Source organism: Aethina tumida, chromosome 2, assembly GCF_024364675.1.
Source record: "Aethina tumida isolate Nest 87 chromosome 2, icAetTumi1.1, whole genome shotgun sequence".
NCBI lineage: Eukaryota > Metazoa > Arthropoda > Insecta > Coleoptera > Nitidulidae > Aethina > Aethina tumida.
In genome coordinates, this window is record NC_065436.1 from 28,025,870 (window position 1) to 28,043,231 (window position 17,362).

At 29.2% G+C, this 17,362-nt stretch overlaps 1 protein-coding gene across 3 annotated transcripts in view; it reads right to left on the reverse strand.

Moving 5' to 3' along the window:
* LOC109599594 (supervillin-like) overlaps positions 1–17,362 on the reverse strand; it is a 106,515-nt gene that overhangs the window by 23,658 nt on the left and 65,495 nt on the right. For all 3 annotated transcript variants that reach the window (XM_049963983.1, XM_049963981.1, XM_049963982.1), the window contains exons 2-6: positions 5,253–5,439; positions 4,664–4,844; positions 2,379–2,535; positions 670–1,127; positions 27–614 (exon numbers count right to left, since the gene is read on the reverse strand). In XM_049963983.1, the coding sequence (XP_049819940.1) occupies positions 27–614; positions 670–1,127; positions 2,379–2,535; positions 4,664–4,844; positions 5,253–5,335 (1,467 nt within the window). In that variant the 5' untranslated portion in view covers positions 5,336–5,439. The remainder of the gene's footprint in view (positions 1–26; positions 615–669; positions 1,128–2,378; positions 2,536–4,663; positions 4,845–5,252; positions 5,440–17,362) is intronic.

The window sequence follows — 17,362 nt, forward strand, 5'->3', positions numbered from 1 at the left end:
GGAGATCACAGCAGGATTAATATTACCTGTATATGTGTGTCTGGGGAATCACATCTAGTCAATTCCTCAAGCGAGGACCTTCTGTGCTTAAGTATTGAACCTCTGCTATCAGATTTGTTCGCGATATCTGGGCTGCAGCTACGATGACGCATCACCTGCGATTCATCCAGGCTGCGTCGCTTCTTCAGTATACCTTGACGTCGATTTGTAGGCGTAGGTTCGACGACACTTGGAGAGAATGTCACTGGAGGTGTCTGGGTAGTTGACGTCGAATCATTTTTGTTGTGCTCGTCCTGCGGTACTTTACGCTTGAGAATGGACACAGGACCGGCGGGTTGTGATGTGGTGACGCGTGGCGGAGCTGGTGATGGTTCTACGGGTGCTGAAGGTTCTTCGGATTTGTGGCGCAGGATGGAGAACGGGGCGCAACGTTCGAAGGACGTCTTTTCTAAGTACTTGACGCTAGTCTTGTCTTCTGTTGGAGGTAGTTCTTTTCTCGGTGATTCCTTAGCCTTGTTAGTCAGAAGTTCTACGTTAGCAAGAGTCTTTTTAGTTTTCGCGGACAACTCCTCCATTCTTTTCATTATACTTCTCGTCCTCCTTCTGTCTTCAGGCTAAAATAAACAAAAGTTTAAATTTGCTATAAACAACAATATTAAAGATGTGCACCTCTTCAATCTTTTTCTTGGCAATGCTCTCTCTGTTTGATGACGTCCTAGAGTATCCGTTGTAATCGGAAGGTCCGACATCATGATCAGAAACGGTGTGCTTTTCTTTCGGACTGGCACCGAATCGTTTGGCGTACGGACGATACTTGCCCATCTCCGAGTATGAGGTGGTGACGCCGCGACGTGCGTTTTCCATGTGCACGCTGAGCTCCGACCTGCGGGGTGACGCCCTTCCTAGACCGGACCCCGAGGCGGCCGTTGGTGATGGTGAGGGGGCACCGGTGCTTGAGGCAGTGTTTGTTTGTGCGACGGCGGTTGCAATGGATGGTGCCGTTGTGATGTGGGATGTTTCGGCAGTGGTGCTGGATTCGCCAGTAGGTTTGCAGTCAACAGGCGTTTGTCGGTTGTTCGTGTCGGCCAGCGGTTGGTTCCTCCGGCGTCTTCTCCTGCCAGTCTCATCTGCAAATGCCCGAGTGGCTAATAAGGAAGACATCTACGTTCTTGTTTATTTTTGTAATTGCTTTAATTGGAAAACAATAGTATCGATGAATCGGTGAATTGACAAAATGTTTAAAAATTGGAATATACATAAATAGGCTGTAAATATGATGATCTACATTTAGAATGTCTAAATCAAATAAATCGAAGTATATAATTAAGTAAAAATTATAGATACATATATTCAACATTTCAATTAGTTACAAATTGTTTTAATATGGATTGTATAAACTAGTAAATATGACAATCAATAGTGACGTCAAATGACGATATTGTCAATTTTCTACATTCCTATTCCTTCTACAATAAATATGTAAATAAATAATGATCTCATTAATGGAATTATTAAATTATTTAATTCTTTTGCATAAAATTAAACTTCACTTAACTGTTGTAAGTTCTTGAACACTTCAATGTCAATCAAATTAAATTACAACTGTGTCGGTTGGTTAGTAAGCTACAGCTTTGATGTTTGAAATTACAATTTAATGATTAATTATAAAAGAAATTTAAGTAAAAAAGTATGTTCAAGACTGCCGCACCTTTCGAGATTGTAAATAAATAGAGTTACTAAAGGTCGTCTGACAAAAAAGGCGCCCCTAATTTGATACTTGGCGAAAAACTGGTGAAAATAAAGAAACTCGCCGTCCCGACGCGAGGGGGTTGGGGCATTGACGCGCCGCACGTACCTTCAGACTGGCAAAAAATACGAGTCGTCCCGTGTACGCAAGGGGTGCCACAAAGTCACTCGCGAATCGAGGGTTGCTATGGCAGCAGACTGAAGGGTAAACGAGCACAGGTGAGATCACTGTTAATGTGTACGTGTGTTCGAAGCGATAATTTAATAGGACCAATTGGGAGACCGTGGTTTTGCGGATCGGGCACCAACCCTCCAACCTCTCCCGCTGAAATCGATGCGGTTTTAATTATGCCGGCGCGTGTTTCGCGTCGGGATACGTTGCCCGTTCATTGTCCCGCCTAATTAATGTTGAATGCACGGGATTCGGGCACGTTTCGGGACGAACAATGAGGACCGCAAGTCACACGTTGCCCATGTGAGTTATTGTTCGTTGTGTCCTTCCGGCAAACAATTAATTTGAACAACGGAAAATTAATGTAGGTGTTGTTTTGGTAAAAATGATGGCAACAACCTCCCAGCGGATAACATATTATATGTGGCCGATTTACTATCATGCAGTTACTGTTACTCACCACTGAAATCGGAGGGAACCTCTTCCGAGTTCTGCGACCGATTGAGATAAGACTTCCGTTTCGCGCTCTTGTCACGCTCGTTCCGTCGGGATGCGGCGGTGCCGCGGGGCGTCTCGCCACTTCCTCCATTAACCGGGCACTGGTTGGCGGCGGTCCGCTGCAAAAACGAAAACGGACACATGAATCTCACGGTCTGGCCCTGACCGAATGGTCATTACTTGGACAACGATTTTCAACGCTCAATGACACCGGTTTAATATGGTATTAGAGTAAATTGTGGTGATGGGGTCGGCCGAAAATGACAGGTTGTTTTCGGCTAGGACTTAATTTGGGATTGTGTTCTCTCGCACACTTTATTTTTCAAGGTATAAGCACAGATTGGTCTATGGTATAAGCAGACACTGTTACCAATGTCAAATGCAGTAAACAAAATGTACAGGACGTCCTTAAATTACAACGACAACGGTTAATTTTTGACTGAGAACAGGAAATTAAATACAGTGATCAAAAATGTTAAATAAAACTCTTTTGTTTTTGAGAATATTAAATAGTTCCTAAAATTCGATTAATCCTTGTTTAAATGCATTGTAAGTAAATAACTGTGTAACGTCGTTAGTGAATATAATGTACCAGACAAAATTAAACTTCTGGTTTCACTAAGAATTAAACTATAAGAACTAACTCATTGTCATCTATTTGACATTCTCAGATATTTTTGTCACTTTAATTAATAAGATGAAATATATTCATTAGAAGAATTTAATTTATTAAAGAACTGCACTTTAAATTTAGAATTGGGGACAGATCAAATATTTTAAATATAATATTTTTGCTGGAAATATTAAATAGTGACATGACACAATAGTTCCTATAATTCGAATATTCCTTGTTAAAATGTATTTATAAGTATATAATTTAGTAGCCTCGTTGGTGAATATAATGAATTAGACACACTTAAACTTGTGACTTGGTATCACTAAGAATTAATCACTTATTTGATATTCCAGATATTTTTGTCACTTTAGTTAATCAGAATAATCAAATTCATTAGATAAATGTGATTTTCAATTTTATCACAGACTTTCAAAGTTAATAATTCTGAAGTAATAATTTATAATAGATATACAACCATTCTAGTGAGTGTGTCTCATTTGTTGACTGTACATGTTATTGTAGTTTTTGGTTTTATATGGGAAACAATTTTGATGGCATGTAACATATTTAAGAACTACAATACTTAAATCTAGATTCGAGACTAGAAATTAAGTCCAATGATGAATAAAATATTTTTCCTGCACATATTAAGTAATGATTTAACATAGTAAATAGTTTCTATAATTCCTTGTTTAAATACATTTATAAGTATAACTGAGTAGTGCGTTAGTGAATATAGTGAATCAGACAAATTTAAACTTATGACCTTATTTTTACTAAGAATTAATCACCTATTTGATATCCCTGATATTTTTGACACTTTAATTAATCAGAATAACTAACACACAGACATACGTCTGTCTCATTATTTATTATATTACTGTAGTAATAATTTATATTAAGTATCCATCCATTTTAATCAATTTTTTTCATTTTTATCTATAAATATTATGTGTATTGGTTTTGTATAAGAAACATGACATATGTAGATTCATTAAAATTGAATTACAAATAAAAATGTTATGAGGATGTTACCATTTTAAATATACTATATTTCTTCAACCTCTGAGTAATAAACGAAATTATGAAATTTAACATAACAAACAAGAAAGAAACAGTTTAAATTTACACAGTACGCCCATTATTCAAGGTAAAATCCGGACAATAAAGAATAGTAACCCAAGATGTGAATAGCGAATTCGTATTGTTCACCTTTCACATACTTAATATGAAATTATTTTATTTTAGAAATGACTAAATAACACTCCGCACAAATAACTTTTTTAAGTACAGACGGAGACGAACCATTAGACAAACAAATTGCCGTTGAAAATGTGCACACTTAAATTACACAATGATTAAGCACGTATAAACACAGTGCCTGAGAATTTATCCGATTCAATGGAACGCTTCCTCGTCTGACTCACACACAACCTTCTTCGTATCGTCCGCCTGTTACGACCCATTGGCGAAGTGGAGTGCGGCGATTTACATGCCTTTTCAACACCCAACCAGACCTGACTTGTTGTTGTCGTCGTTGTGCAACAGATAAAAATCGTTGTAACACACAACAAATAAAAAATTGCACGAGATCCTTGACACAGTTCTGTTTACTCAAGAGAGCTATTTACCTCCGAATGAGTCAGTCTGGATTCCTGATTGTGACTAGAATTTTCGTCTTGTTGAGAGGCAGCCTGTGCCCGCAGTCTCGACGTTCTCGTCGGTCTCGGTCCTTCGCTGCTGCTCGAGGTTGTGCCTTCTTTTGGTCGTCTCGGTGATGGCAAATCTGCCCCAGTCTCCCTGGTGCCGAACCTGAAAATTTAATTATTTTATTGGTTCGTTTTGATAGATCCGAATTATTATTAGGCTACGAACTTGACCTTGGTGGATCGATGGAATTTTTTTACTTATTATTAATCATGCTGATGACTAACGGGTGTACTAGAATAAAAAAAAAGACAAAAGAGCAAAACAAAACGGTTTTAGTAAATTAGTATCGTTAATCAGTTATCTATTTATGCATTGTGGGGTTAATTAGGATCAATTAAAGCTACTTTTCTCTCAGCAAGTTCGCATTCACTCATAATTCAAGTGCGGACCGTCGACAAAGAGAAGACGGGAAAGGCGGAGAAGTGTCGATCACCTGCACGGCCTCGCTTTCGAAAATGAAAAACACAAACACAAAACAGATACAAGTATAATGGAGTAACGGTGTTTTACCTGGCGGCCAGTTGTCTCTTCCTCTCCTCCTTGTAGCGGGCCATGCGCTCGGCACGGCCCTCCTGCTGCCGACCCTCAGACATTTCCTGCTGCTGTTGCTGCTCCTCTGGTTCCCGGCTCTCGCACTCGGACCAATCGAGCCATCGGAACGAATCGGACACCCAACTGCCACACGCTTCCACTCCACCTGTGGCAAAATTCGATTCTTGCTTTAAAAAATTTAGTTTTGCAGATTTATTTTAATTATGAATTGTGGACTTTCATAATTAACAATTTTCTTAGGTACGACTGGCGTTTTTTCATTTTTTTTTTTAATACATTTAAATTTCACTGTAAATTTGGATTTTATGATGAGTTTTGGTATTTTATCGGATCAAATCTTATGAAATCTATAAAATATGTCAATCACCGTTGACTTATTTCAATTCGACAAACAATGGAATGGTGTCTATTGAAACTGCACGTGTTTTTACATAATTTTACAACAAATTTCTACACGCTCGCTTAAATAAACTAACAAACCACAAACATTAATTTGCAAGTTATTAAAATTAATCATGCTCATTACACGATTAATTTGGTATATACTTTCTACAACGTATATGCATGAGGATAAAAATGCGATTCGAAATTAGTTATGGTTTTCTATTCGCAATAATGTATTTGGATTTCAGCAAGGACACTTTTGTTGGCACACTTTTTGTGACTAACGCTGATTATTAGATGTTCAGCAATAACACGGGCGTGAAATTACCAAGAAATAGTTTCTAACCCACTAATCATTCAATCAAAAGTTTGCAGATTAAAGAAAACCGTTCGAACAAGTCCAGTTACGTCTGCGAAATAATTGGCGTTTCCTTTGAAAACTGAAAAACGCAATATTTACGTTGGTGACGCGTTCGCAATCGTTATTTTACAATGGACTTTTAAACTACCAACAGTGTTGTTTTTTAAAACATCTGCCAATTTACTTTTAACCAACAGTGTAGGATGATAATAAATCGTTATCCCAGATTCGAATCTCAACCTGTTCTACAAACTTCCCAACAAAAACACTGCAACTCGGGGGAAACTGGTTGAATTTATATATTTTACCTCAACGTGGCACGAGCTTGTCTAACAAACATAAACTTTACACAGACTAATTTCATAACGTGCAATAGCAACAACTTAATAATAAAACCAGACTGACGTTATTAAAAATAATTATACTCAACGGTGCAACGCCAAACTTTCCACAATCGATAAAAATGTGTGGTTTCGTTGGTTGACTGGTTGGTTATCCTACTATGTGGAATTCAAAAATCTTTTTTTAGTAAGAGATTTTTGAAAATTTAACAAATTTGATCCGTGCTTAAATTACTCAAATTATATTGAAAAAGTATTTTTTAGCATTTTGAACCTTAAAAACTAAGAATTACTGAAGAGTAACCAAAATTCTCTATTTTAATAATATACACTTCGAGTTATTCATTTAAAATATAAACTAAAACAAATAATTTTATATATATATATATATATATATATATATATATATATATATATATATATATATATATATTAATTTCTCTTTAATCTTGTACATTTTTTTAGAATAATTACAAGGTTTGCAAGATACGTTTACTCCTTTCTTTATCATTGAGATTACTATCTCAATGAGCAAGATCGAATATTGCAAACGTTTAATTTGGTCAGTAAGCAAAGAGTTTGTAGGACATGAACGTTAAATCCGCCATATAATTTTAAACCTAAAAAATTTACTTAAAAAGATAAAAGACACACAGTTTTGGTTGTCATTTAAGGTTGTTGTTCATGTTTTTTTTTTTTTAAACTTTAGTATAGGTGGCAACATGTCTAGATTACTTTCCTCGTAATTTAGGGGCTGAAAATGATGATCAAAGTAAACATTTTCACCAAAATTTATTTATTATGGAAATAAGATGTCAGTATTATCCAAAAGAAGTATGCTGGATGATAATTACTGAAAAAAAATAAAAAATTAAACAAATATTTTAAATTGAAAATAAAAACCAAAAAATGTGAATCTTTTTTATTTGTTTCATTATTGAAATTTTTTCCTTATTTAATATATAATATATTTAATAAATTTAATAAATATATATATATATATATATATATATATATATATATATATATATATTAAATGCCACCATTATCAAATTTATAAATTATTAAAATAAAATAACCAACCCTATAAATAATAATAATTTTATTATTTTATTAAATAAATGGTATTTTAAATTAATATATTTCTTCAACGTTTCATTTATTAATAGTTTTCTAAATTGTCATTTTATTCCATTATCTATATTTATCTGTTTAATAGTATATTTTATTATTTATTAATACAATCATTATAAAGGTAAACTGTTAATTACATTTTTAGATTTATTATCTTATTAATTTTTTAAATTAATACTATTAAATTAAAATAATAATAAACCTTTGTTACGAACAATGATATTTTTAATTATTTTTATTTATAATAAATAAGATTTTATATTTGTGTATTTCTTCAACATTAAAATTTTGGTTTATTTATTAAGAAATAAATGTAAAATATTAAATATGATGAGATTTATTACCCTTTCAATTCGTCAAATTTCTGTTAAATAAAAATAATAATATACCTTTGTTAGGAATAATTGAATTTCTAATTATTATTTTTTAAATAAATGAGATTATATCATTTTATATTTATGTATTCTTTAACATTAATCACATTTTCAGATATTTTTACTTTTCAATTCATTAAATAATTTCTATAACTATATAATATAAATAATAACAACTTTCCAGTTCGTCAAATATTCCTGTTTAATTAAAATAAACCTTTATTATATATATGAAAATTTTAATATTTAATTTCCTAAAATTTCGATTTATGATGCATTACAATGCATTTATTAGAATAAATAAAAGGGATTATATCATTTTATATTTATATATTATTCTACATTAAAAATGCACATTTTCAGATTTTTTATCTTTTCAATTCACTAAATAATTCATGTTAAATAAAATAACAATAAACCTTTTTTATGAATAATGACAATTTTATTATTTAATTTTATATTTATATATTTTTTCAATATTAAAATTCTGGTTCATTTAATAAAAATTTTGTATATGCAAAATATTAATTATATTTTCAGATTTATTATCTTTCTAGTTCGTCAAATGTTCCTGTTAAATTTTTAATAAATAAATTTATATTTACAAATTTCATCAAAATTATAATTGATTTTTATTTATTAAAAATTTTGTAAATGTAAAATAATAATTACATTTTCAGAATTATTATCTTTTGATTTTATTAAATTATTGCTGTTAAATTAAAATAATAATAAACCTTTGTTATAAATAATGATAATTTTAATATTTAATTTCTCAAAATTCTGATGTATAAATGTAATGTGTTTAAATGAATTTATTTGTTAAATTAAAATAATAATAAACCTAACAAGAGAAGTGATAATTATCTACAAATTGGTAAGGTAGGTCAAAATGTGTAAAAAATGCCATCCTGTATAATTTAATTTCAATTCTATGCCAAATTCTACAATGTTTCCTCTATAATGAAACAAAAATGGGCAAATTACCATAAAAATTATTGCTTCTACAAATCATTATGTAAAATATTAACATTTTCAATATCTTGGAAAAATTGCCTTTCAGAGAATGCGTTGCTAAAATTAGTAAACAAGAATCCGGAGGACACACGATCATCGATTTTGGCCGTCGAACGGGGAATGCATCGTCGTGCTGGCGAAACTTCGGTGTTTATTATGCGGACACCAAGGCAAACGACTGCAGGAGTGACTAATGAACGGGCCCGTTCAAAGTTAAGAGCCGCCAGGATCTTGGGGCATTTTGTGCGGCAGGTACGCCAGATATATCGGCCGTACTTTATGTGCATTCCTTTCGGCTCGCCGTAACGATAGAAAGCCGCAGTTTCTTAATCGGGAAAATTGTCGTGGAACATTGTTTCAATTACTGTCGTACGTACGGTTGATCGCGGTGGATGCGGATTGATTGACGGAACGACGTCGGTTTTGTTAACTGATACTAAATTCAAATTGTGGGATTTTGTGTAAATGCTATTAGGGAATTTCCTACTAATTGATATAATACGGTAACCAAGACGACTTCTCGAGAGCCAAATGGTAATGGAATGTTATTGTTTCGGAGATCGATACATATAATCACGTAGTCAATATAATGTTTCTTCGGGACTGAAGTATTATAAAAGTATAAGACCATTGTAATAGATCTTAAAGTTCAGTAATGATGAGGCAATAATAATATTATGCGAGAATATTCTACAATGGTATTTTAAATTCTGTGTTTATTAAAATAATTTTAAAAATATAAATAATTAATCAATTTTTCGGAGTTCCCATATTACAAATTAATCAAATTATTTCAGTTAAATTGAAATAATAATAAACCATTTTCCTAAATAATTTTAATTTAATCATTGAATTTATATGCAATTACGTTTATTTTAATTAATAAATAGAATTAAATCGTTTTGAAATAATATAATTCCTCCATTTTAAATTCTGTTTATATTGTATCTGGTTGATTACAAACAATTAATTATTTAATTTTTAATGATTTCTATAATATTATTTTATTCTGTTATAAAATACATGTACTTTCAATTGGATATTTTAAATTATTTTATGAAATTATTTAAAAAAATATAAAATATTAACTGCATTTTCAGATCAGATCTTTTCAACAATTTGTTGCTGTATTTCAGTTAAATTAAAATAATAATGAACGTTTGTTTTGATTTGATTATTGAATTTCACAATATACATTCCAATGTATAATTGTAATTTAAAATAATGACAAACCTTTGTTATGAATAATTATTTATTTTATTATTTAATTTCTAAAAATTTTATATATTAATAAATATATATTTTGGTTTAGTAATTTTCTAAAATATTATCTTATTTCCTTATCTGATGTACTTTTAATCGTATATTTTAAAATACACTCTTCATTAAAATAATTTTAAAACTATAAAATATTAATTACATTTTCATATTTATTACCTTATCACTATAATAATAATAAACCTGTTCTGAATAATAATAATTTTATTATTTAATTTCTAAAAATTCTAATGTAATATTGAATAAATGGTATTATATATTTTTAAATTATTAATATTTTTCTTAAACATTTAAATTCTGATTCTTTTATTGAGAATTTTCGAAAATGTTATTTTATTTCCTAATATTTATCTAATATACTATAACAGCAAAATATTATCCCTATAAAATTAAAGGAATAATAAAACTTTGTTCTGAATAATAGTAATTTTATTATTTAATTTTCAAAAATTCTAATGTATAATTTTAATGAACTTATTTTATTAAATAAATGTTATTGTATAATTTAATATGAACATATATTTTAAATATTAAAATTCTACTTCATTTATTGAGAATCGAAAATGATATTATATTTCTTTATCTAAAATAATTTTAATTGTATATTTTAAATTACACTCTTCATTAAAATAATTTTATTACAACATTAATAAACATATTGAACCCTTCAACGTTATCGAATGAAACTATTTTTGTCCTAAACTGTATTAATATATAAATTTTAAATGAAACTAACGACGTGGATTGACATAAGCCGTCCCGTCCTATAAAAACTTCAAAATCAATAAAAATTCGATTTGTATCCTTTCTCCAATAGGCGACAAAAGACCGACAAAAACAAGTTTTAAACAATCAAGCACATTTTTGGCACAACGACAATATGTCCAATTCAATAAACCTTATCTTATTTACCAGGTTTCAAAATTAAATTTATTTCACATATTTTGGCGGAGTTCAAAGTTTATGTTGTATTATTATCATGTAACATACATATAAAAAAGAACTCTCAAGGTTACATTAGTAATCGAGTTTAAAGTTTGTCTATTTCAATTTTTATTCATTAAAAATTTTATTTATAATTAATTTCTGCATGTACAAAAAAATATATATCTGGTGAATTAGAGGTTTTTAAGATCTCCACTGGGGGCGGGTGTATCAGAAAATTCAATTTTTCTTTCTACATTTATATCTTGAGAACATGTGTTACACAGTACTTGTATTATCTTCTTCTTGTCTTTAGTCGCAACACGTTACACATTGAAAAGATTCTTTTATAATTTTTCTAAAAGTTCTCTTTAATCCTTCATAAATTAAATAAATTATAAACCTCAATTATTAAGATACTAACTTTTTCAAAAAAATATTAGAGGAATAGAGATTTCTTTCAAAAAATATATAAATTTATTAAATAATAAATAACCTTTATTTATAATTAATTTTTTTCTATACTCTAGGTATAAAATAAGTATGAATCTGTCTGGTGTCTAAATAATGAATTAGAAGTTTCTAAGATTGCCACTAGAGGGCTGACATCAGAAATATCAATTTTTCTTTCTACATTTATTAATTAAAGGTCCATTTAGGATAATTACTTATTTATTCTGAGAACATTTATTTTATTTTTTATCATATTCTTCTTGTGATTGGTCTAAAAAGTTAAACATTGAAAAGAACTCTCAACGATACATTAGTAATCGGCTTTAAAGTTTGTCTATTACAATAGCTTTTGTTTATAATTATTGTACAAAGTATGTATGAATATACGTGGTGGTCAAAAATGAATTAAAGGTGTATTTAAGACAATTGATTTTGAGAACATTTGATACATAATATTTGCACTCTAAACATATTGAATATAGTTTTATATAACTTTATTTGACGAAGTGGAACTAAATAATAATAAATCTAAATTCTAAATCTTTTTTACCTCAGTTGTTGGGAGACTAATATACTCATTCACTTTTTTAAATAAATATGTATTTTTTAGAATTAGAGATTCTCTTTTAAATACATAATTTTTATACGTTAAAAATACTTTTAGTTATAAATAATTTTTGTCTGTAGTCTAAGTATAAAATATGTATGGATGTGTCTGGTGACTAAATGATGAGTTAGAAGTTTCTAACATCGCCGATAGGGAGTTGACAGAAATATCAATTTTTCTACATTTATCAATTAAAGGTCCATTTAGAATAATTGATTATTTATTCTGAGAACATTTGTTATAATTCTTATAATATTCTTCTTGGGGTTAATATGTTAAACGTTGAAAAGAATTTTATTTTTATATATATAATTTTATTTTTACATAGTCCTTCAACTCATTTTTTCACCAATTTTTTTTCTTTATTATTAACATTCGAGTTATCGAGGTTCAACTTATGAAACCATATAGTATTTTCGTTGAATATTTATAATAATTTATAGTTTGTTTTTAATTAATGAGACTAATTAAGATTTGTAATAAAATAAAGTTTATTTATTGATAATAGAATATTTAACATAAGCAAAATATTTGTTTGTAGAAACCTGACCAAATGACGCTCATTAATCATCACCGTCATTTGTATGACCTGTTGAGAGTCGGATACCGTTCCTTGTTTCGAATTACACTGTTTTTTTGTGCGACTCAAGCACACAATAATACCGCGGAAGATATTTCACTTTAACAAGAACAATACGGCGAGCAGAGACCGCTCTTCCATATATGTTAAGCCAAACGCATTGTTGTGATCCCTCGATGTTTGACGTCAGTGCACACAACGACGGCCTTGTCGACGCGTTAAGAAAACATTATCCTCGGTGCAAGACGTAAGATGCGGACGTGTGTGGCGGAGGCGTCGGACGTTACCCTAAATGGATTTATTGCTTATTTTGGCGCTAGCGTTTGTTTGGGTGCACGACGTCAGATTAGTATGTTTATGTTGTTTAATTGTTTATTGATGGTCGGGAATCGATCCCCTGTTTGTTTATGGATGGTGGCTTCTCGTTCATTGGATTATTGTCATTAGCGGTTTAGATTGGTAACCGACTGCAGTTGGTGAATCACGATGGAAATTACATGCGTATATTTTATTCATTATCTTGGATAATTCCTCGTGGACGTTCATTCAGAATGCATTGCAATTTCCAGTCATTTGGTAATCAAGAATATGTCATTTTAATGGGCTGTGTGAGAGATTTAATTTAAATATTTTACCATTAGGTTTTTATCATCAAATTATATTATTAAATCAGTAAAAATTCGGGAGTTATAATAAATATTGGATAATTATCATTTTTTATATATTCATAATATTTTGTATCTTTTGTTTATTTTTCGATTTGTCGATATTTTTTAGATAAATAGTTAGAAATTTTAAATTTAATTCATAATATCTAAAAGACTTCTCTTTTAAAAGTCGACAAATAAGTTCAATTTTCTGTACAATCAAATATTTTATCAATTTTTTTTCGGATTTTTGATCTTTAAAAAATCACTTGATACAATAAAGTATTGAATAATTTACAATGTCAGTATTAAATCAGATTAAACATACCACAATGTGTAACAAATTTCTTAAAAACTGTGTAACTCATATAACATTATTTAGATATATAAAAAATATAAATAAAAAACTCTTAAATTTTCTTTATTTCAAATTATAATGAGTCTCATTAATAAAAAACAACCAGTAATCTTAAAAAAAAAGAAAGAAGAAGAATTTTCTGTAAAATCATAAATTTTATTAACTTTCTATAGTAAATTTTTGAATTCTTGAATAAATTTAAAAAAATCATAACCTACAATATTGAGTTGAATAACATCAGATTAAATCATATTAAATATCACCCTGTGTATCAAATTTCTTAAAAAATATGTAATACATATAATTGACAATTGAAAAATTTTAAAAAATTATAATAAAAAATGAGACATTTATATTAAATATTGAAATATTCTTAAATTTTTAATAACAATACAAATATTAATTTTTGATATATAGAGAATTATTGTTAAATTATAGAGATTTTACGAATTAAATAAAATATAAAATAAAAAAACTTTCAAAAAACACTAAAAAAAATTCCTTGAAAGTCATTAAAATTAAAACAAAACAATTTTATCAACATTTTACAGCTTACTTGAATTTTTAAATATTTTTAAAAAATTACAATCTACAATATAATTTTGAATAAAATAACAAATGCCACCATAAAATCAAATTAAATATTTACATACCACTCAGTATATTAAATTTCTTAAAAATGTTGTAATTAGGAGATAATTTGAAAATTTTAAAAAATTTTAATAATTAAATATTAAATATTGAGTTATTCATAAAATTTTAATAACAATACAGATGAACTTTAATTTTTGATATATTGAGAACTATACATTACAGATATTTTACATAGTTTAAGAAAACATAAAATAAAAATCTCCCAAATTTTCAATAATGTAATATTGAAAAAAATAACAATGTCAGTATTAAATTAAATTCATATTGTCATTCATATATTGTAAAAGATATTCCAAAATTTTCATGTTTATATTAAATATTACAATTATTCTTATAATTTTATTAACAATACAGATAAATAAAAATTTTTTTTATATATTAAGATTGATGAGATTAAGAATATATATATATATATATATATATATATATTCCTTAATATAGATTTCCTACAGTTGATTTTTGATTTTTTTTTTTAATATTTTGTAGGCATAATCCAAATTAAACTTTTACTTTTTACTATTATTATTCCATATTTAAATTAATATAAGATAATTACCAAAATTTTATAATAATAAGATTCTATTATTTTTGATTATCTTAAAACTTTGCATAGTCAATCAAAAATACAAAATAATTTAAACAATTTTTAAATTTACTTTATTACAAATTATAATTATTCTCATTAATAAAAAACCAAATAATCTAAAAAATCAAAATTCACAAAAAAAGTACTGAAACTAAACAAAATCAAATTAAGTACAATTTTCTGAAAAAAAAATATATCAAGTTTCTTAAAATTAAAATTAATTAAAGAAATAAAATAAATAATTAATAAATAGTAATATGTATTATAAAAGACAAACTTAGTAACACAATACGTAATACAATAACAGTATATTAACTATAGAAACTGTCAAATTAATTGGAATAAATGTAAAATTAAAAATTCATATGATTGTCATTTAGGTTATAAGACTATTTTTTAGATATTAGATATCTGTATAAAAATTGATAGTTCAATTTATGTATGTATTCCTTTTAACTGTTTTCTGGAGGTTTTTTCAAAACACAAATATCTCGATAATTATCAAAACAAAACAAATACTCCTTTTTCTTGCAATGTTTCAAATCTTATGATGACGAATTGTTACTAAACACTTTATTTCTAGAATATTTATTTTATTTTTATAGATAAGTTGAAAATGTTTACTCAAGATATCACGATATCTATGCAGTAAATACAGAAGTAGCTTCCTTTCTTTATATATCTACATAAATCATTAAAAAACGTTCATAATATAACCTTTTATTTTTTATAGGATCTCTGTAAACCTAATAATAAACTGTTCTCAATTTAGACCAACTATTTAAACTGCTGGTGCGAATTTACGTACAGGAAACATCACGAGAATGCATTTTTCAAATTTCGACTGCACGTAAAAACTATGTTCTGCACTTCTTGGCAGTAATTCCATGGCCTTGTGTTATTTTGAAATTTTGTGCGGACAAAAGACAAGCCCCGTTACACACGAATCATATCTATTTAAACCTATCTCTTTGTTTTAAATTAATTTCTATAATATAAATAGATCGGAAAAAATAAATAAATATCGAGAGTTATTTATAACAGTGGGACGTTGGAACGCGTACATAATTCAGATATGTTATTTCGAAGCATTCGTACATCCTCTATAGATAAAATTTTTGATAACTTGTTGGTATTTAATTAGTATAAAATATAAATGTCCCACTGTGTTCAACATTGTAGTGCGTGCTATTCCAAACAGCGATAACCGACTTCAAAATTAATCAACTTTCTTTTTGCCATTATGCACCGAACAATTATGAATAAAAGTACGCATACCATTTTCTAATTACCGTCATTAAATTCGTTTAATTAGCTAATGTGTACGGAACAACGGCACACACCGTACTGCACCGAGCACCCTAAATCAAAATTTAATTTCAAATTTTGATTGATGTCCCCGAAACACGTTGAGTAATTACGGCGGCGATAAAATGATCCATCTCAGCACAATCCGGTGCATGTGTCAGCCAGGCCACTAATTACGTTCATAACGCTTTTATTAATCGATGCACCTCCAATACCATCTGGACTAATCGAACCGCAATCGCGGGGACGGATGATTCAACATCGCGGGCCCACGGATTTCGCATTGCCGATTAAAAATTGCCCGTTTTCATCTCGAACGGTCGTCCGACGGCGACATTCATAGACGCCGAACATGGTCAACGAATGGGCGTTGTTCAGTCGTAATTGTAATCGAGTGGAATACATAAACATCTAAAAACAGGTGCAAAGCCACTGAATCATTCCATATATTATTCCGCATGTATATTGTATTTGGAACGTATCGCTGGTACTTGATTAATGTAGGTCCGATGGAAACGGGTACGAGAAGAAAGCAACAGGTTTTTAGCGCTGCGTAACAACGGCCATTGAAACCTACGGAGGTTGCTCCATTTGGAGATTTATCATTGCGATTGTTCGACCGCAACGGTCTTTATAAATGGATGATGATTTTTGTGTCTCTTAGTAATGATACTTAATGTATATATTGGTAGTTCTAATCACAATATTGAATCACAGCTCAAGTATTTATGTTTGTAGAGATTTTTTTATCATAATATTTGCTTATTAGTGTACGATAGCAACTGATATTATTCATAGTCGATTAATATTGGACGTACACAGCTGTTTTACACACACCAATTTATAGGCCAATTTTGAGACTTTCAATTTATCACTATGTGTAACACAGAAATTGGTCAATTGGCGAAACATCGAGGTACATAAATTCTGACAATAAAATGGACAACAAAAATGTTGTTAGCCAAAAGGCTAATAAATTGTTCAATTTATTGAACTAATGTTTAATTGGTCAGAAGAAATTGGAACATGTTCCATTTTTCTCCAATTTTCTATTAACTTTTT